This window comes from Haplochromis burtoni, unplaced genomic scaffold (assembly GCF_018398535.1).
Source record: "Haplochromis burtoni strain Fernald_Lab_line unplaced genomic scaffold, NCSU_Asbu1 Contig_140, whole genome shotgun sequence".
NCBI classification, from domain to species: domain Eukaryota; kingdom Metazoa; phylum Chordata; class Actinopteri; order Cichliformes; family Cichlidae; genus Haplochromis; species Haplochromis burtoni.
The window spans coordinates 1,145,712-1,164,850 of record NW_024582501.1 but is presented as its reverse complement, the minus strand read 5'-3'; the positions used below and the strand labels follow the sequence as shown (position 1 = coordinate 1,164,850).

The 19,139-nt window shown below is 38.5% G+C and overlaps 1 protein-coding gene across 2 annotated transcripts; it reads right to left on the bottom strand.

Moving 5' to 3' along the window:
• Positions 1-380: 380 nt before the first annotated feature.
• shoc2 (SHOC2 leucine rich repeat scaffold protein) lies at positions 381-17,891 on the bottom strand. 2 transcript variants are annotated; one of them, XM_005931301.3, is made up of 9 exons: positions 17,796-17,891; positions 7,154-8,197; positions 6,498-6,635; positions 6,216-6,346; positions 5,875-6,063; positions 5,001-5,123; positions 4,559-4,696; positions 4,176-4,293; positions 381-3,148 (listed from the first exon to the last, which is right to left on the bottom strand). In XM_005931301.3, the coding sequence occupies exons 2-9, from the start codon at positions 7,818-7,820 to the stop codon at positions 2,940-2,942; spliced, it is 1,713 nt and encodes a 570-aa protein (XP_005931363.1). In that variant the 5' UTR covers positions 7,821-8,197; positions 17,796-17,891; the 3' UTR covers positions 381-2,939. The 2 variants fall into 2 exon arrangements, with proteins under 2 accessions (XP_005931363.1, XP_042080463.1); XM_042224529.1 differs by lacking the exon at positions 17,796-17,891 and adding an exon at positions 8,466-12,120.
• Between the last annotated feature and the right edge of the window lie 1,248 nt (positions 17,892-19,139).

Here is a 19,139-nt window from a genome sequence, read left to right as displayed (position 1 = left end):
ATTTTGGATGCACCAGTACGCAATACATCATCACCACCTGCAGCAACAAGTCAGCACCTGGAACTGAATGGACAGGTCAGTGATCTCCATCTCCTCCTCAGAACATTAAAACTACATTCCACGATCTGATAAATGCTCTCCAGTCGATCAGCCCCGCTCAGTTCGTGCCTCACCTCCCATCATCTCGTCTCTTCATACCCTGGCATTCTCAGCCTTGCAAAATGGCACATGAATAAAGTAAAACAGAGAGACTGAATGTAAAAATGGGTCACAGCGCTCACGCTGCATACCTAATGCACATCTCACTTTTGAGTACTCGTTGAAGGCATTTTTCACACAATTGTTTACAGCTAAAAGTAAATACACACACAAAACAAAAGAAACTTCCAAAGCTTTTATATAAAACCCAGGAATGCAATGCCTCCGGTGTGTTGTTGAGCGTGAACACAGAAAGCCCTTTTTACAATTTTTTTTGTCTTTTTCCGACAGTCTTGTACTGTAACTGCGTTAAGCTCAAATATGCACCTTGTGTTGTCTCATCGTTGTGTCCAAACGATTTGATCTGTGTGAAAACCACCGGGCCTGATGCTTAACCGAAAAGGTCAGTGGATTTGTCCCTTGTCAGGTTTTCGAGTGAAGTCTCTATCGTTCTTGGGAGTGGATCGTTTTCCCTTCTCCTGCCCTACTCGGCTCCCTCTGTCTCAGAACAGCATATGTTTAAGTCCATGAAAAGCAGCAACAGGTTCTGCTGGTAAATTAGAAGCAGCGTTTCATTGTTCCCCCAACCCTGACCCGACCCAACTCCAACGTGAGCTGTGGTGCTCACGTCACTTGGGCTTCCTGTTGAGAAGAGTGGTCAACACAACCCACTAAAACACACCAAGCTGCTGCAGAGAAAGTAGGCCCACACATGTCAATACAAAAAAAGATCCATGATTGAATATAGAATTGGGATGCAAAACATCTTAAGGAAACAAAAAAGGTTTGGTTTGATTTCCTTTTGTTGGATTTTTAAAATGCACAGTCACAGGAGATAATACTAACTGAAAGCACATTTTATCATTTTGAATTAAAAAAAAAAAACCCAAAACAAATTGATTTAAAATAAACTGGGCTCATTTGAACTGCAGTTAGCTGTTATGCTTGCAACAGAGAAAGCAGGATATGTGAATATTAAAACTGTCTCACACCCAGAGACCCTTTTTTTTTTACAGTTCAAGAGAGCAGGTTCCTTTGCGACTGAAAGGAAAACCTTCCCCAAAGAAAGTTTCCATTTATTTTGAGCCAGTGAAACTCAGCATTTATATTTAATTGATACAAATTTACAACCGTTTAACAAATAAAATACTTCTGAAACAAAATGCCCCCATTCAAAAATAATCAATGAGAGACTACTGATTTTTTTTTTTGTCTTAATATAGAGAATGCAAATAAAAAGTGCATACAAGCAGCAGCATTGCTGGGACAGTGTGGGACAACAAAGATATCTTTAAAAAAAATTAAGTTACAAATCAATACAAATCAAGGGAATAGTTTGCATGATGCTATTAAGATTCTTAACTCGACCCTGTGAAAACAAACTACAGAAAATTAAAGACATTTTTTAAAAAGAAAAAAGAAAGAACTTTCAAGAAGTTACCGGCCAATGTTTTATTATAAATGTTTTTCTTTTCTTTTTTTTAAACTCTCATACACTCACCACTTGCTCCAGAAGCTCAAAACGTCTTTTAAAAACGCTTGATATGTTGGTCAATGATCAACTGGATGACAGCTATGCAACCCAACACTGAAGATAATATCAAACAAGTAAACATAACTAAAAATTGCACTCAAGGCAACAACCAGTATTTGTATTAATATATAAAAACATCATTTATCCCATCACCTATGTATGCGCTGATGTTTCTCAATACCTTTTTGTCACATAAAATCAATATAGACAGGGCCCACAGCACTGCCTGTTTTGGAGAAAAGTCCAAGTTGCTTCTATTTTTCAAGCATGTGTGATTGGCATTTCTCTATGTATGCATTTACTATCTCCTGCTGCTATTTATTTAAAAAAAAAGACCCTAAAAAAGTAAAAACAAAAAGTAAAAGCAGTAATTTAAAAAATAAAAGTTACCGAAATAATTTATGTCTTTGTACTCTTGTGGTCAACCGTGTTTAGAAATAAACCACTGGTTCACTCTAGACATAGGCACATTTAAAAAAAAAATTAAGAGGTTAAAAAAAGAAAACAAAACAAAATGCCAAAAAAAAAAAAAAAAAAAAAAAAAAAAGAACACCATCATTAGACCTTTGTTCTCTATAGTCAAGAAGCAATTAACACAATTTATGTCAAGGGAAGATGATGTTTTAAAAAAAGGTTTTAAAAATGGGAAAGTCAAAAGAATATATAACAAGATGACATTAAAAATCACGGCAGCAGCAGTAAATTAAAAGTTCCAAAGACTTTGTTTGTTTTTGCATACAATTGTATCCTTGCTCACATAATAGATGCTTGTAATTACCGTAAATACATTGGCAATGGGAGCATGGTTTATATGGTTGAAAGACTTGCCACTTAGCTCACAGTTACTCAATATATATAACTTTATATATCTTCAGTTTTGGCAAATAGATGGAAATAATTCCTCTTGTATGATTCGGAATGAAAGACGAGTTACGGGTGATGGACTGGCGTCCTAAAATGACCGTGATAAACTGGAGAAACACAGAAGTCAAGTCTCCAAAGGTTTGCTTTGCTTCTGCCCAAGGATGATAAAAAGAAACATTTTCCTCCTCAGTATCCTCTTTTTATTTGCCCCACCGACACCTGTTGTGACGAGTGTGTTTTCTTTACAGTGTATGATACACATAATGAGGGTGGGCAGGCAAAAGGGTGCAGAGCAAGTGGAGGGTTTGCAGTTAATCAGGACTGGCATTGAGCTGCTCTTGGCTCAGACCATGGCACGGTATGGTCCCTGCATCTTGAGGAACTGAATGATGAAGGAAGGGCCTCCTGCGACAATCTGGGGTGGCAGATGGGTGAGGGGACAGTTCTCTATGCTCATGATGGACAGTTTACTGCAGAGGGCCAGCTCAAATGGAAGGCTGTGCAGGTTGGGGTTGTCGTTGAGGTACAGTTCCTCCAAGTTCTCCAGTGTGCCTGAGGACAGACATTATGCAGTGTTAGTTGAAGCGTATACTGTCATCCAGGGAAACTGTGTCAATAAAATAATTTTTTTTCAATGATAGCTCCTTTATTTAGTATATTAGATTTGATGCACTTTAAGCACTCATGAAATAGCAAATGAGGTACGCATAAGTGCAATTAATTCCAGCGAGCCAAAAGCTCAGGTCAGATTAGGTTCTGGTCATCTCCGCTAGACACCCCTGGCTCTGAGCAAAACAGCATCACCAATCTATTGTTCAAAGAGACAGCCAATGAGAATAAACTTGGGCTAAAAGCAGGGCACCTAAGTGCAGTTAAAGATAATCCAGGATTATTAAGAATGAAACTGTGCAAAGCTGCTGTAGTAACTACCACGTCAAGAATAAAAGTATTTTATTTATATTGCAAGAGGTTACCTTGTAATGTTTTGCAATAAACTTTACTGATCATGATACCTAATGCTGCAACTAGTAATAATACAAACTGCCAGTTAGTGTCCTTTTGAAAGGCTTCACATGTTAGTGAATATGAAGGGCAACAACATAATTCATTCATATTAGAAAGGCCAAATTAAACCAAGCTCAGAAAAAATCATTAATGGCCATTAAGATGGTAAGGAAAGACTGCTACACTATGGGCAAACCTCCAATTTTCATTAGCTATACAAATTTTAAGTCTTACAAACTATAAATGTTGCACTGTTACTGCTTCAAAAGAAAATCCAAATACCTCTATACCACATCTATAACCTACTTCTTCTCTCTGCCTAAACACTCTAAAAATACACTAACCTTATCTTCTTTCCCCACTCATTTTAATCTCTGGCTTAACGCAACACTAACAAAGCTATCCAGATTGGTCCAGTCACTGGGAGGAAGGGTCAGAGGTGGCACATACTGTGGACTGTTAAGCTCTTGAACTCTAATGGTTACGCTTAGCCTTTATGGAAAAAAATAATGGTTACATGTATTTTCTTTGTCATAAAGGAGATTTTCAGAATGGGTATAAGAGGAGTACTGACCAATCTCCTCCGGAAGGTGTTGCAGCTGGTTCTCCCCCAAACCCAGATGAGTCAGGTTGAGGAGGTGGCCGATTCCTCTGGGTAACATAGTCAGCTGATTATTTGTCAACACCAGTTTCTGAAACGAAGGTAGAGACAGCACAATGAAACTGTAAAAAGGCTTCTGATTCCACTGTATGCCACAGCATTTACCAGCTGGAGACCAACTGTGGATGATTATCTAATGTGTAGACAGGCTGTGCTGTATCTGCTCCTTAAATCTAAAGTGATTTCTATGATAAAGGATTAGGATCTCAGTTTTTAAGATTGTTAAAACAACTGATTCTGATTCATATACAACAGAAATCAGAGCAACCAGACAATTTTAGCAATGGTAGGCTTACCTGTAAATCTTTCAGATAAGCGATTTCATTAGGTAGACATTCCAACTTGTTTTCCTCCAAGTCAAGCTCCCTTAACTTTCTCAAATTCCCAATACCATGTGGTAACTTCTTGAGAAGATTATTGGACAATATTAACACCTGTGAAGACAATGAGGGTTTTTTTAAATAAGGAACAATCAGACAGCTTGGCACTATTAAATATAATGATTCACAGAATTAAACAATTAAACATCACAATTAAACCAAAAAATAAACCCAGAAAAAGCAACAGTGGCTGATATGAGTTTATTTAATAAATCACTAGCCTCAAAGATAAGTTCCCAATGTTCATAATTTATTATAAATCTGTACCAAATATCATCTCTTAGATATTGTGCTGAGATACTGAAAAAAAAAATATAAAAAAAAAAAATCACCCAACATTTATGTATGAAAGACTCACCTCCAGAGAAGCAAGACCACAGATATCCTCTGGGATCTTAGTCAGCTGATTGGTGGCCAGGTTAAGTTCAACCATGCTAGTCCATGTACCAAAATCCAAAGGCAGTGCTGTTAACTGGTTGTCCTGAGCGAAGACAAAGGAAAAGCGTTATTAGCAATATAACTGACAATTCAGTGAGTCAACAAAATAGAGTGAGCAGACTGATGGATTACATTAGATATGCTTCTTACAATAAAACATATTTTTTTGAAATGACACTTTAAGAGTACTCACCGTGTGTTTTTTTCCACGTAACAGATATTTGACTTCGATCTATTTAATGATTCCATGAACTTTTATCGTTCTACCTCACTTTTATTAGAACTACTGTAAAAACAAACTTTCCAAAAGTGCAGAATGTTGATTTGTTGCTTTGTTAAATATCAAAATTTTCTATGAATTCACAGGAGTGCATAACTTTTTGTATGTGACTCCGTATTGCTCAGGTATAACAAAGCTTCAGTTCAATACCTGATGTTCCTGTGGTTTTTCTTCTCTGAAGATATTTTAACATGTCACAGCACAGATTCAATAATGTTCAAATTCAATTTAGCTCCCTCAGTTTCAGCCTCCTAGTATTGCTCATGCTGGCTCACAGTCACAGCTTACTGGAACACTTGACAATAGCAGAGCCATTGTCCACCTGGACCTTTCTTTTTACGACAAGTCAAATATGTCTGCGGTAAAAACCAGGCTTAATATTCACCCGTTTTATCCTCTTGTGATACCTTACTACCACCAGACTTTGGCAAAAATAAAACAACAGCAGATAAAATGGAGATAATTTAACCAAAAGATATTAATTGTATATTGTATTACAAGCGTGTAACTATACCTTCATGTTAAGCTTGCTTAACACTTTTGCCCTGGAAAAGATGCCAAAGGGTATCTTGTTGATACGGTTGTGCTCCATGTTGAGAGAGTAAATGGTTGAGAACTGGGATGGCCCACCCACAGGGTACGACTGGAAGCAGTTTCTTGCCAGTGTTAAACTCGTCAGATTGACCAAACTTGACAGCAGACCCTGACCAAATACAGAAACAGTAGCATGGCAGGAATCATATGAGCAGGACAAGGCTGTTGGTATATGCGTTTGGGTTTTACACTGGATATATTCACAAGTAGACCACAAACATATCATATTACATTTGTGATAAAAATCCATGGTCTACTTACCTCTGGCAACACTGAAATGTTGTTGTTTTCAAGATTTAGCTCCTCCAGTTCTCGACATAGCGCTAAAGATCTGGGAATAGCTGACAATCTATTGTACCTCAGACCTAAGCGATTTATGCTTGCCAAGTTTCCTGAAATAGTAACCAAAAACATTTTTGCAGTCTTTTTGTATCATTATTAAATGTAGCTGGATTCACAAGGTTTTGGGGGGAAATAAAACAAATTAAAAAAAGCTTTAACAAAAATACAAACTGATGAATACAAATGATATAGTTATATTACCTATAGTCTCTGGGAGGTCCAAGAGCTCATTGTGCTGCAAGTCGAGGTTAGTTATCTGTGTGCAATTTCCAATCTCCCTCGGTAGGTGTTCCAACTGGTTATGGGCAACGTCCAGAGTAATGAGGCTGCATAGCTCCCCTGCAGGAAGATGCATACAAAATACAAAAACTACTAATTCAACAAGGGTGTTTTCAATATTATACACTGGCCTCACTGACAACTTCTAAGCCTTTTGTCTCATTCCACATAAAGAGAATTAAAATACAGATTTAAGTGTCCAGAACAGATTTTTTTTTTCCCCCCGAATTGGAACAGCCAAGTTAACAGCAACAATTTTTAAATGCAAGGGACTACAGTACGTTAGAGAGAACATTGACAATTACAACGCTGTTATTAGTTTGGGATTTTGGACTTTAGTAATGGTCTATGTAGTACTGTTGGAGCTGAAGGAGACTGTGTATAGGGGTGTTGTAGAATCATATACATTAAAAAAAAAATGGCCATCACAACGTACACCCTGATTGAAAATTAATACAGCTAAATATTTCAAATCCATGGTCAATCACTCCCTTACACTGGAATCTTCTTACAGTCAGTGAAAAAAGGCTGTCTTTTGTCTTTCCTTCACCTGAAAAATTCATTTCCATTTTACTCACCTATCTCAGCGGGTAGCTGTTTGATCTTGTTCTCACGAATGCTGAGCATGGTGAGTTTGGATAGGTTTCGGATGTCCTTCTCCACTGTTGTAATGCGATTGAAGCGCAAGTACAGCGTGGTTAAAGATGTCAAGCGATAGACGACTGGTGGTATCTCTCTTAGCTTGTTATGTCGGAGGTCAAGCATTCGAAGCTTCTTCAGGGAGTCCAGGGAGTCAGGCAAACTGGTCAGGGAGTTCTCACTGAGGGCCAAAGTGACCAGGCCTGATAGGCAACCCACCTCAGCTGGCAGGCTCTGCAGCTTATTGCTGTATAGGTAGAGTTCAGTCAACTGTGTCAACTCCTTAATGGAAGTGGGCAGAGTGTGAATGGACCGCTTGGACAAATCCAGTCTCGTCGAATTCTCCTCCCGACATTTGTTAAGCTCTTTGATCACCTCTGCATTACTGGACTTCTTGCGTGTACCTGTTGCTGGGTTTGGCCGCTTTATCGTATTGTCAACGGAGAAGGCAACACCTGGTGTTGAGCTGCTGGTGTCCTTCTTTCCTTCTTTGGCATCTTTCCCTTTGGTCTTCGGGTCTTTGCCCCCATCCTTCACTAAGCCGGCCGGACCACCTTTGGGGTCCTTTTCTTTCGTTTCTTTATCTTTACCTAAAGTACTACTCATGTCGACGTTATCGGGGAACCTACAAGATTGCTCATGGGAGTCTCTCTTGTCAGGTTACTTATTCCAAAAAAACAGGACAGACAGCCAAAGAGGCTTTTAAAAAACACATTCCTGTGCAGGCCCACACATTTACAATTACCCTTGGAATAAAGGCCTTTGGATCCAAAGACTTTTTGGATACTTATGATACTTTGTCCCTTTGTTAAAATGCCATGGGAGAAAAAATCCTTTGAAGTAGCTGGATTGTGGCATCCATAGGCCACATGCTTAAGTGTTTGAACAGCACACAATCCCAGGACCTTCGGATGGAAGCTCTTTCCCGTTGCAAAGGTTAATGAAGGTTTTTTTTTTTTCTTTTAAAATTCCTTCGACATTTGCTGTGGGAGAAAAACAGAAATTTTGTTTAAATTGGCAATTTTTACACTTTACAAATATAACACTTTGGATTTTGACAGTAAATTTCAACTAGCTGTCAGTCACTTTCTCCTACAATTTTTGTTTCTTTTAACTCTTTCCTGGCAGTTCTGACAAAAAGAAATACCCCTTTTTGAAAGAACTTCTAAGAACAAAATGTTTAGAAATATTTTCTACTCTGATGATGAATCTTAAAAGTGTTTCCTACTAAAAGAATGCAGTTCTCATTACCATTTAAAATAAATCTTTAGTCCTCTTGTAGTGGGCAAAGATCAGAATATGTGTATATGAAAACTGGGGGGAAAAAAAGAAAATAAAATGTAAACATGCTCCTTAGAGTTGTGCTGATATATGACAATGTTGAGATCAAAGATTGTAAAAATGAGCAGCGATAGCATAGGTAATTTTTATTACATTTCCTCTTTAATGCATTAAATCATTATTACCATTATCATCATTATGAAAGTTTAATAAATTGGATCTGCCTTCACTATCATTTCTCCATAGAATCAACACATGCAACACAGAGATGTCTGGGTTTGCAAAGGCACGAAATTAATGTGAGTGAAGCAGCTGTAGCGAACTATCATCATCTACTGACAGAAAACAGGAGGATATTTCTGACTGCCGTACTGATTTTTGAATTAGAGCTTAATGTGACTACTGAGATGTTCTTCTATCTTATCTCATTAGGCCTTAGTCACCTAGGTCTAGAAACCAGGCAGTGATCCCCTGAAAACATCTGGCTGCTAGGGAGAAGCGTGTATTCCAAGACCGTCTGACAGCAGGCTGCTGGCTGCCAGTGTGTGAATTTGCAAGAACTGAAAAGAGGGTAATACAAATAGGAAATTCAGACCACTCACCCTCAAAGTAAAAAGTTGCAATTTTTGAAACATGGTGGTTTGAGTGTTAAGGACTTTTATTTTAAATGAAAAAAACTGTCCATTTCGAGTTTGTATCACACTTTCACAACCGCTTGAAGGTCAGCAAATGTTTTCAGACATATTTGTGTATTTCATACAAACTACAAGTGACCACAGCAACCTACTGACCAAAGCAATTGCACAGAGGGTTTCAGTGCAGCACCGTATAGCTCTTTGCAACCAATTTCACTTGGTGATAGCAGCAAGCAGCCTCCTGAAACCACTTGCCAATGGTAAGGAATACTTAGTCAATTTCACAGAAACCTCACGCAACCAGTCAAACCCGGTTGAGCAACCCTCCACCCACCTCCTCCGTATCTTTTAATCAGACATAACTGGTTACCAGGAGATTGCAGACCAGTCTCTCAACTTATGTGATTGGAGCTGTGACTTTTTTCTTCATCTGGTTTTTCTGTCAGTGAAAAACTCAGCTGTGTGAAAACGGTATGGAATAGAGGTCAGGCGAGATGGGTAAGATAGGTGAAATGTTTTATTCAAGGGGGGGAGGATGATGGATGCTACTACAGCTCTACGGTTAACAAGTCAAGAGTCAGCAAATGTTGACTTTATACTGTTTTAGCTGTTCAGCTGATATCTACCCACTTAAGTTAACTACTTATAGTAGACTCATTGTTGTACTGAACATGCGACATTGCTAGAAAACTGCCGGAACATATTTCTCTTATTGTGTTTCACTGGCATTTAAACAAGATACACTGACAATATTCTTCCTTAAAAAAAAACTCCTAATTTAACAGGTTTCATTTGCTGTCATTATAATTAAGATATTGAGTGTGCTCTGCCAGATCAAGAAATCTGTTTAATTCACTCAAGCATAACCTCACACCAACTACAAAACAAACATTGCATTGTTCTAAGTCTAACACCCCACTTAACCACCCCATACAAAATTTACAACAAAATGATCATATTGACTCCTGAGGCAATACTTATGCCCTAGATGTCCAGAGCAAACAAGAAGGGATGTTAAAGAATATACATGTGTGGTACTTGTCTCAAATACTCCCAGACAAAACACAGTCCTTTGGATCTTTATGTGACAAACTAAGACAGCCTCTCTCTGGCAGCCGTCTTTGTTTAGCCTCTTGCTGATGCACCTTGATGACTGTGTAAGCTCTCCAGCACTAGTACAGGCTAAGCTGCAGCAAAAAGAGAGGCAGGTTTGGCTCAGGATCAGAGCTAAGTGAAAAGGTTAGGACTGCTGAGAGTAATCTTTAGAAGTGGTTTTCAAAGCATGAAGTTCCCACAACAACAGGTCATATGACCTTTTGGGTAAAAGAAATGTTTGGTCAATAGTAGCACCCCTTACATGAGAGAAAGCCTTGTAGTGTGTTTCTGTAAATAATAAAATGATGTATCCACTGCTCTTTTTGCCTGTCATAAATAAGTTAAACAGCTAATACTGTCTCTAACAGGCATACCTGTGTACTACATAATTATTTAAAGAAAATGAGAATACCCAGGCCAGTCCAACTCCTAGAGCAATGTAAACCAAACTGTGCAAGCAACTTCCTTTTATGGTTGTACTCTCCGTACCTGTCCTTTTACTTCTTTATGGCTATAACAAACTGCAAGTAAAAAAAAAAAAAAAAAACCATCTGTATAGATTTGAATGCAGTTATAGACTTATAAGAGTTGTTGTATGTTATGCACACAATATGCACACTGATTTCAAATCAGTGCAGTTAAGAGTCCAATGCATTCTGCTTTCATTTAAATCTGTTTCTCTCGTCTCTGCGAATGGTAGACATGAGCATTGATCAGTGGTCACGACTATTTGCATAGTAATGATCGTGAAACTGAGCTCATGGCTCACTGTTAGTCAGTGGTGCTAGTTGTCGTCATTATGCAAAAGTACTGTTTATAAGGTTAGGGAAACCTACAGTGAACTGAGACTGAAGAAGTCACGTGAATGTGTAACAAAACATTTCTCCTGCTACATCCAAATGAATGGAGAAAACTTTCTCTGATTTTTCTCCACTCCTTTGCTTTGCTTTTTTTGGTTCACCATGTGTGTGCTGATAAAGAAAGAGTTTAAGGTAACTTGTCACATTACTGGAAATGAAATTCCAGTACAACTGTGGATGCTCCTTAATCCAAAAATGAACCAATATCAACCCCAAATATTTGGAAGACAGCTGCCAAAACAATCCTGAATATGATGACAAAGGTCAGAATGCCACAAGCTCTGCTGCTGATAGTGGAGTTAGTCGTGTCCGAGGCACTGGCTGGTCTCTTGCTGATATAGTTGAAGCACAAGAAAGAGATTAGGGCAACTCCTGGCTCCATAAGACCAACATTTAGGCTACATACAAAAGTAAAAGAAAACGAAAATGAAGCCAAGAGAGAAAAGCAATGTTGTCCCCTCCCTTTGAGCTTTGCTCCACTTGATTTTACCTGAATACAGTCAACTAAGGAGAAATATACTTTTATTTCATAGGTATTCTGCTTAATTTGTCCTTGGGACTAAGCACCAAAGAACAGTTGCCTCATAGATAAGGCAAAGACTGTGTCTCATTTATGGCAATCTTATCAACTAGAATGCATTTTATGCTTCAATGAATGAAACAGTCAAAAATATTTTTATTCAGATCCTGGAGCATTTCCTTTGGGAGTGACCAAAACCTCTCTGGTGGGACCAAAATTCTTTGTATGCAGGATAAACCCTGAATTTGTGATTATCGTATCATCATTGTCAGTAGCAATGACAGTAAAACATTTCCCTAAGCAAAACAAGGGTATTATGATTCGTATGTGTCAAATAAATGCAGTGGTTTCTGTAAAATCACTAAGTGGCTTAATATTTAAATGAGCAAATACATTATCACTTCAGAAGGATAATAACAGAAAACATTAAGAAGAAGCACCAACAGGTAAGAGCGCTGTTGAACAACCACAGATTAGAGCTGGGCGATAGAACGATAACGATATGTATCGCGATATAACTTTTACTCGATAGAGAAATTAAGCTATCGCGATAGACCTCGCCGCTCTTGTCCTCCAAAAAAAAAAAAAAGAAAAAAAAAAAGGTCAGCCAATCCAAATTAAGTAGCGCAGAGCCGAACCAATCACAGCCGCAGCGTCACGTCGCGTGACTTGTTACGTATAGCACAAGTGCCAAGCCGCAAGTGTGTTTGTTTGGGAAGCAGCCAGCGGGTAATGGAGGAAATGAGTGCGCCGACTAGAAAAATCAACCGAGCGTGACCGAAGAGAAAACAGATGATGGTTCCAACGCCGGAGAGATTGTCAAACGGAAGAGCCATAGAAGTTCCGTAGTGTGAAGGTATTTCGGCTATTTCAAGTCTGACAAAAAACAGAGTAGCGTGCACTGTAAATTGTGCCGAAAGCAAGTCTGGAAATACAATAAACTGGTGCATGCGTCACACTGTGCGCCACGTTATTGTTTCGGTGAAATGAATTTCTACAATACTGTTACTGTTAATTCTACTCTCTGCAGTGTTTAAATGCTTACATTTACACACAGTTACTGTCTCTCCACACATACGGCTCGGTTCTGCTTCTATGCCGCAGCTTTGTTTACTTTTTCCCACCGAGGCTTCTAGACTTCTGATTGGCCAATATTTCTGCACGGTTAGGAATTAGCGCCACCTGCTGCTTTGGCATGTTCATAGCAGCGTTTTCCTTCATTTCTGCCTTTATGTGTGGACGGGATTATTTTTTAAAACGAAAACGGAAAATCTCCGTTTTCAAAAATACCCGTGTACGTGTGGACGTAGCCTCAGTCTCTGACTGGAAGCGCTAATTCGTCATTCGGCTTTTGTCAGACTAGAACTGTAACTGTTTGAAAAGCTAAGCTATACAACAAGGAGAGATTGAGAATTTCCTTTTAGTTCTCAGTTTATTTGATATTGACAAAAGTTAGTCAGTTTTGTCTGTTCTTCTGTAAAACAAACTAAGATTTATTTTTAGAATTAATATTTTGTTTCTAAGTGGAATTGACAGTTTAGTCTGTTTCGTTTGTTCTATTTTGAAACTTAAACGCTTTAGCGGCTGCCTTTTGTGTAGTTTGCAATATTTGCCTTTATTTATCTGAAAAAGTCTCATGTTCCTTAAGTACATCTACCCTGTTGAACTTATTATGGGAAATAAATATTTAAATAAAAACAAGCTGCTGATTATTTCACATTTTACTTGTGAGCAACGGCACATTTAAATCTTACAAATATAGTTATTTGGCTTATATCGTGATAGATATCGTTATCGCCTGAAATGAAAAAAACATATCGTGATATGAAAAAATCTCATATCGCCCAGCTCTACCACAGATTCAAGATATTCAGCCACTAGGTTAAGGCAAGTCCCTATTTGCATGAATGTAATGGTTGGCTATAAATACTGGAGTCCTGCTAAATTTGGATCATTTTAACATTGGCTCTAGCAGGCAGCATTCAAAAGCCCCTCACTTGGCTAGGTTCCTGCACAATGATAAATGATGATAAATAGAATCTAACAGCAATACATATATTCAAATACTAAAGACTGAAAATATGTGACACCAACCTTTCAAGTGGGGATATGCTATAGCCAATACGGGTGGGAGAAAAACTGACACAAATATGAGAGATTTTGATATTTCGACTGCCAATACCCTATCGATACAGGGACACCAAATATCAATAATGTATTACAGAAATTAAAATACTCTTGTGCACCACCAATCCTGAGATAATTTTAGCCCAACAATATTACATTTTGTTACAAGGAAACTACAAGGAAACAAATCTGAACACACTCAGCTTGACAAAGCACCCTCCTAATTCAGAACAAGCTAACAGCTCACTCACAAGTAAAAATAGGATAGCAACCTCACTGCATCTACTAAAATTGGTGATGGCATCAATTTTTTTTCGCATACTGTAGTGTCTGAATGGTTGCTCAGATTTTGAGAGTGTTTCACAATCACAACCACTTTTGATCGCAAGGCAACTGCACAGGTGGCCAGATAGGAGGCAACCTTTCTGCAAACAGTCACAGTCTTACTTAGACTTACTGCAATCACTCAAGTGAGACTGCTAAAGGTTTGCAAATAATTTCTATCTAAGCTATAAATGCAGACACATTGCCAATATGTTACCACCAGTCTGAATGAGTTTCCAGGAGACTCGACTCAGCTGGCTTTGAGCTGGATGTATTCTGGTTATAATCCTTTTTATTAGGAAAGTTGTTGAGTGTAAATGTAGCAGTTCAATATGAATTTCTGATAAATGATACAAATATGTGATAGCAATAGATATTTGATTTTTGACCATTTATCACAGTTAATTGTTGTATTAGCATAAAAAGATTGCATGCAATTGCCAACTTGAACCATTTGAATCACACACTGATAGCAAACTGACTCCACCTTAAGATAACATTTCTGGCAGTGTTGATATGCCTGAAATCTCATTTTGCACCAAAAAGAAAAATAACTTATCAAATAAGGTCATCTTATTGAATGAAAAAAAGATCAGTGATATCTAGAGAAAACTGCTGTTACTTGAAAACTTTTTTTCAACATAAACTTTCTCAACAAATAACATTTAAATTAATCTCTCAGAAGAAATTATATACATATTATTAAGGCTTATTACAATAAATATTACATAAATTAAAACACTCCACTGTAAACTAATATCAGAGTAGGTCTTCAGCTGGTTTAGCATGTAAGACAATGTCCTATCCTATCCAAGTCAACCTAATTGTATTTATATAGTGCTAAGTCACAACAATAGGTCCCCCAAGGTGCTCCTAAAAGTAAAGAACCTCAGACACCATGTAGAATGATCAGTGTAACTTTTCTTCTCTATGTACATCACTCTAATTTTGCACTTTGAACATTCCCTCACATCAGTTCTGATAGTTTCAGTAATCTACATCCAGCAATTTGCTGAAATCTGTGACTCCTTATATTGATGTTATGCTTATTGTTTTTTTATTACTGAGACAATGATTGTTATTCTCTCAATGATAAATATAAAACCTGCGGTGAAAAAGTAGCCAGAAATGCACAAGAGATATTGCTGCATCGACGCAAAGTGTAGTTACATTTCTAGGAAGGTACACGTCAGGTTATGGTGTAGAGTTTCAGAAGGGTTTGTGGTTATGATGTAGCTACAGAGCAGCTTTCCTGCTGAGCCATAATTTCCCAGTCAGCAGTTAGCAATAAGCTAGCTAGTTTTTTTTTAGCATCTGTTACCCCATGGCTCACTATAGTACCTTTGTGTTAATATAAACACATTACAGCAGACAATCTCTTTCTAAAAAGACTTGGATAAGGGTTCATTTGTTCTTAAACAACAGGGGGAAAAAAGTGCATTCATATTCAGGAAGCAGACACTGAAAACAGACAAATCACAACGAGGTTAGCAATTAATATGTTGTTATGTGGTCTGAGTTATGTGTAACCAAAAGGTTCTATATCCCAGGCTTAATCCTCATAGTGAAACCTTACTTGGTACTTGGCTCATCTGTAAGCCCCAAGGCTCTAGTATACACAGAGATTATTGTTATTATTTTACACCTCATTCTAAACATGTTGTACACATACTGAGGTCTAAGAAAAAGCCATAGAACATGTAAAATGACAACATAATTCTTGGGGGACTGTTCAACCTGAAGACACCACACACATACGGAAAAGGTTTGGTCGGTTGTCAGAACTAGGTTACTGTTAATGCTGTGGTATTGGGTGTGCTTAGTCAGACCAAGAAAGTCTAGTGTACCAAGGATAAACTCAAACCGACTTGCTCTTGCTACGCAAACATGGCCCAGTGGGTGTTAACATTGCAGTAAGCCTACAACCCCATCTAAGCAATCGTTCAACTACTTAGCTAAACCCTACAAAATCCACAAAAGAAAGACAATTTTAACTAGATACGTATGACTGGAAAACCTAATAAGTCAACAAAGGACATAACTCATGTGAAATTATGCAACTACTCAGCCAAACCTGTTTGACCAGAACGGTAAATTATGGATGAGCCTTTAGATCACCCTTCACAACTGACTGATATGCTCATGTGTGACTGTGTGTAAGCTGAAACTACTTGTTTAGCCAATGTAAATATGAGGCTGAACTCAAGCAAGGTTTTGCAGAAAAAGCTAATGCATTTGTCCATCAACACAACCACAACACCACCATAAAGTGCTATTTGAACTTCCCACATAGACTAATGAAGTTATCCATTAAGGATATCTTGGGCCCATCTGCTAATGTCAGTACATTCAGGCATGAGTGGAACTGTTCTCCCTTGTTTGTCCATTATAATCCCTTTAGGATCAGATGATACATGTGCCGATATATCAGCTAATTAGAGAATGCAATAAAGCACGTCCGAAGCAAAGAAATGTTTCAGAGTCAGATTCAAGAAATATTCAGTCATCTGCTTGCTGGTACTTCACAGTAAGTTGAGGCCTGTCAATATAGAATCTCCGTATGATAGAAGGACGCAAAATTGCACAACAGGGGTGAGGTGGCAGTTGCCACTAAACAGAACTCCACATGACCCCACTAGGTTGAGGGGGGTCATGTAGGCTACGTGTGCAAATGGCAAAACCCTGGAAACAGACTACCGACAGAAACGGTAGCTACCAGGTCGAGAAGTCGCATTTCAATATCACCCAATTTCCATGATATGAACACCTAATATGGGTATGACAGTGTATTATCAGTAATGTGAGTGTAACACCTTGACGCTAATAATGCTACGTTGTGACTGTTAACCTAACTGCACAAGCTAGACAACTATTTGTCGTAAACCAACTCGAGTAAGCTAAAATGTCTTCTGTTAGCTAAGCCACTTATAAAACTAAGACATATAATACACGTCTCAAAGTCTTTTCTAAACTGGGAGAAACAGCAACCTGCTAAGACGACTGACAACAAGGCAGGAAATAAAAACAGCTAAGCTGAGCGTCAACGGCACGGCAAACGTCAGTTATACCAGACTGCTAAATTGCTACCGTCAGCTAGCGAGCAACTTAGCTTACAAGCTAACGGTACTTTTTTTTCCCAAACAAGGAAAATCAAAACAGCTGTCATTAGCACATAATGAAATAAAGGACCATTGGTGGGTGTTTGCTAGACCGTGCAGAGAGGGTGTCGAGATTTGCCCTTAATACTCACACCCAGCGCTTAGCTTAATCATTAGCAGAGGTGTGTGTGTGTGTGTGTGTGTGTGTAACGCAGGCCCGAGCGGAGCGGCTGTCGGACGTAGACCGACCCGACCGAAGGGGGGGAAATCTCTGCTGTAGCCAGCTGAGTGCATACGGGTAGCAGATACCCAAAGAGAACATCCTGTGAAGGCGTGAAGGCAGCTGATATCCCGACCCGAGCAGCCACGCAAGGCCACAGAAGAGCCGACAACCTGTAACGCTGAATCTAAGCGCCGTTCCCGTTGTGAATATGAGCCGAGAAAAAAGAAAACAGAGAAAAACAGCGGCCATTCCGAAGCTGAACAAAAGAGTGCGTTCGTACTCGCCACCGCAAAATGACACATCGCTGTTACACACGCCTTAACGAGAGGCTGACAAGTACGTTACATCTAGAGCAATGCGTTACCGTGCTGTGGGGATAAAAACGTCCAATGTTAATGTACTAAAATAACTGCTTTACCTTCAGAGGTGTGACTCCGCCATCCTTGCTGCTTCCTCCTCTTTTCCTACACTGCTGCTCTGTTCCCCTCCCTCCCCCGGTCACCAAACTGCGTCATTCACACGCCTAACCAATGTTATCACGAGACTTTGAAATGCAATCAAACGTCCATTATTTTACAAACATTTATCTGTGAAAATCAATCTGAGACAATAATAATGATTGATTACAAACCGGAGCATTAAAACAATGCATTGAAAAGAAAATTAAAAAAGAAAACGAACTCATACAAATCTCTGACTTTTATTAACTGTAAAACTGTGCAAATACATTCTAAAAACAACTAAAAAGAGATGAATGTCCTTAAAAAGGCAAGCGGATTTGTTTTCTAATTTATGTCATGTCTCTTCTTCTTTTTTTACACTTATGAAAGTTTTCTGAGTTTTCAGCTCCTGAAAACGCCCCCTCCTGAAAACGCCCCCTCATAAGTGTAAAAAAAAAAAAAACCTGCAACCACTTGGGGCTGTGTCCAAAAGTTATTCGCTCCCATGTTAAAATACACACAGCAAAATGTGTAGACTTGCAAAATAGATGCAAAATAAAATCCAATGAATAAATAAAATTGTTCAATGTACATTTAAAACAGTACTACAACAGGCAATTCTATAATTATAACCTATACACTGGGCCACCTTTACAAATACAAGACAGATTCAAGCATCAGCAATCTAATTTAAACCACATCATGAACCCATCTGCATAATAAACAATACAAGCATGGTACAATCACAGAGAAATATAGTCAGAGCTATAAAGGTGCAAAAATATCTGTAGTTATGGCTTAGTGCACAATATATGAGAGACTTTCTCTGCAGAAATGGGTTAATGAACTCACCAAACACTAGGATACTTGTGAATCCAGAATATATAAAGGCTGCAGTTTGTTTTGCAATCTTTGACTGAGCTGATGCTTTTAAACCTTGTTGCACAAGCTAAAAAATTGCCTCTTTTTTAGTCTAATTTAGACATATGGGGGTTAATCCAAACATTCCGAATTGCATAAGCCCATGCCCCACAAAACCATTTCTAGTGCAATTGCTGTAGATCCACTACGGAGCTACTGTTAACCAAATAATTAACATGAGTGTGATTGTTACTGCAATAACTTACTAGTGATGCGAGGGGGCAGAGGCCACACAGTTATGGATGGGACTGATAATGCCACCCTTTCATTCTATATGATAACTTCTGGCTTCAAAAACAATAACATGGCAGCAGACAAAATGCTTATGTTAGCTTTCATAATGGGGAGTACAAAAACCAGTGGTCATGTCCATGTTTTATATACAGTTTGTTATCTTTACA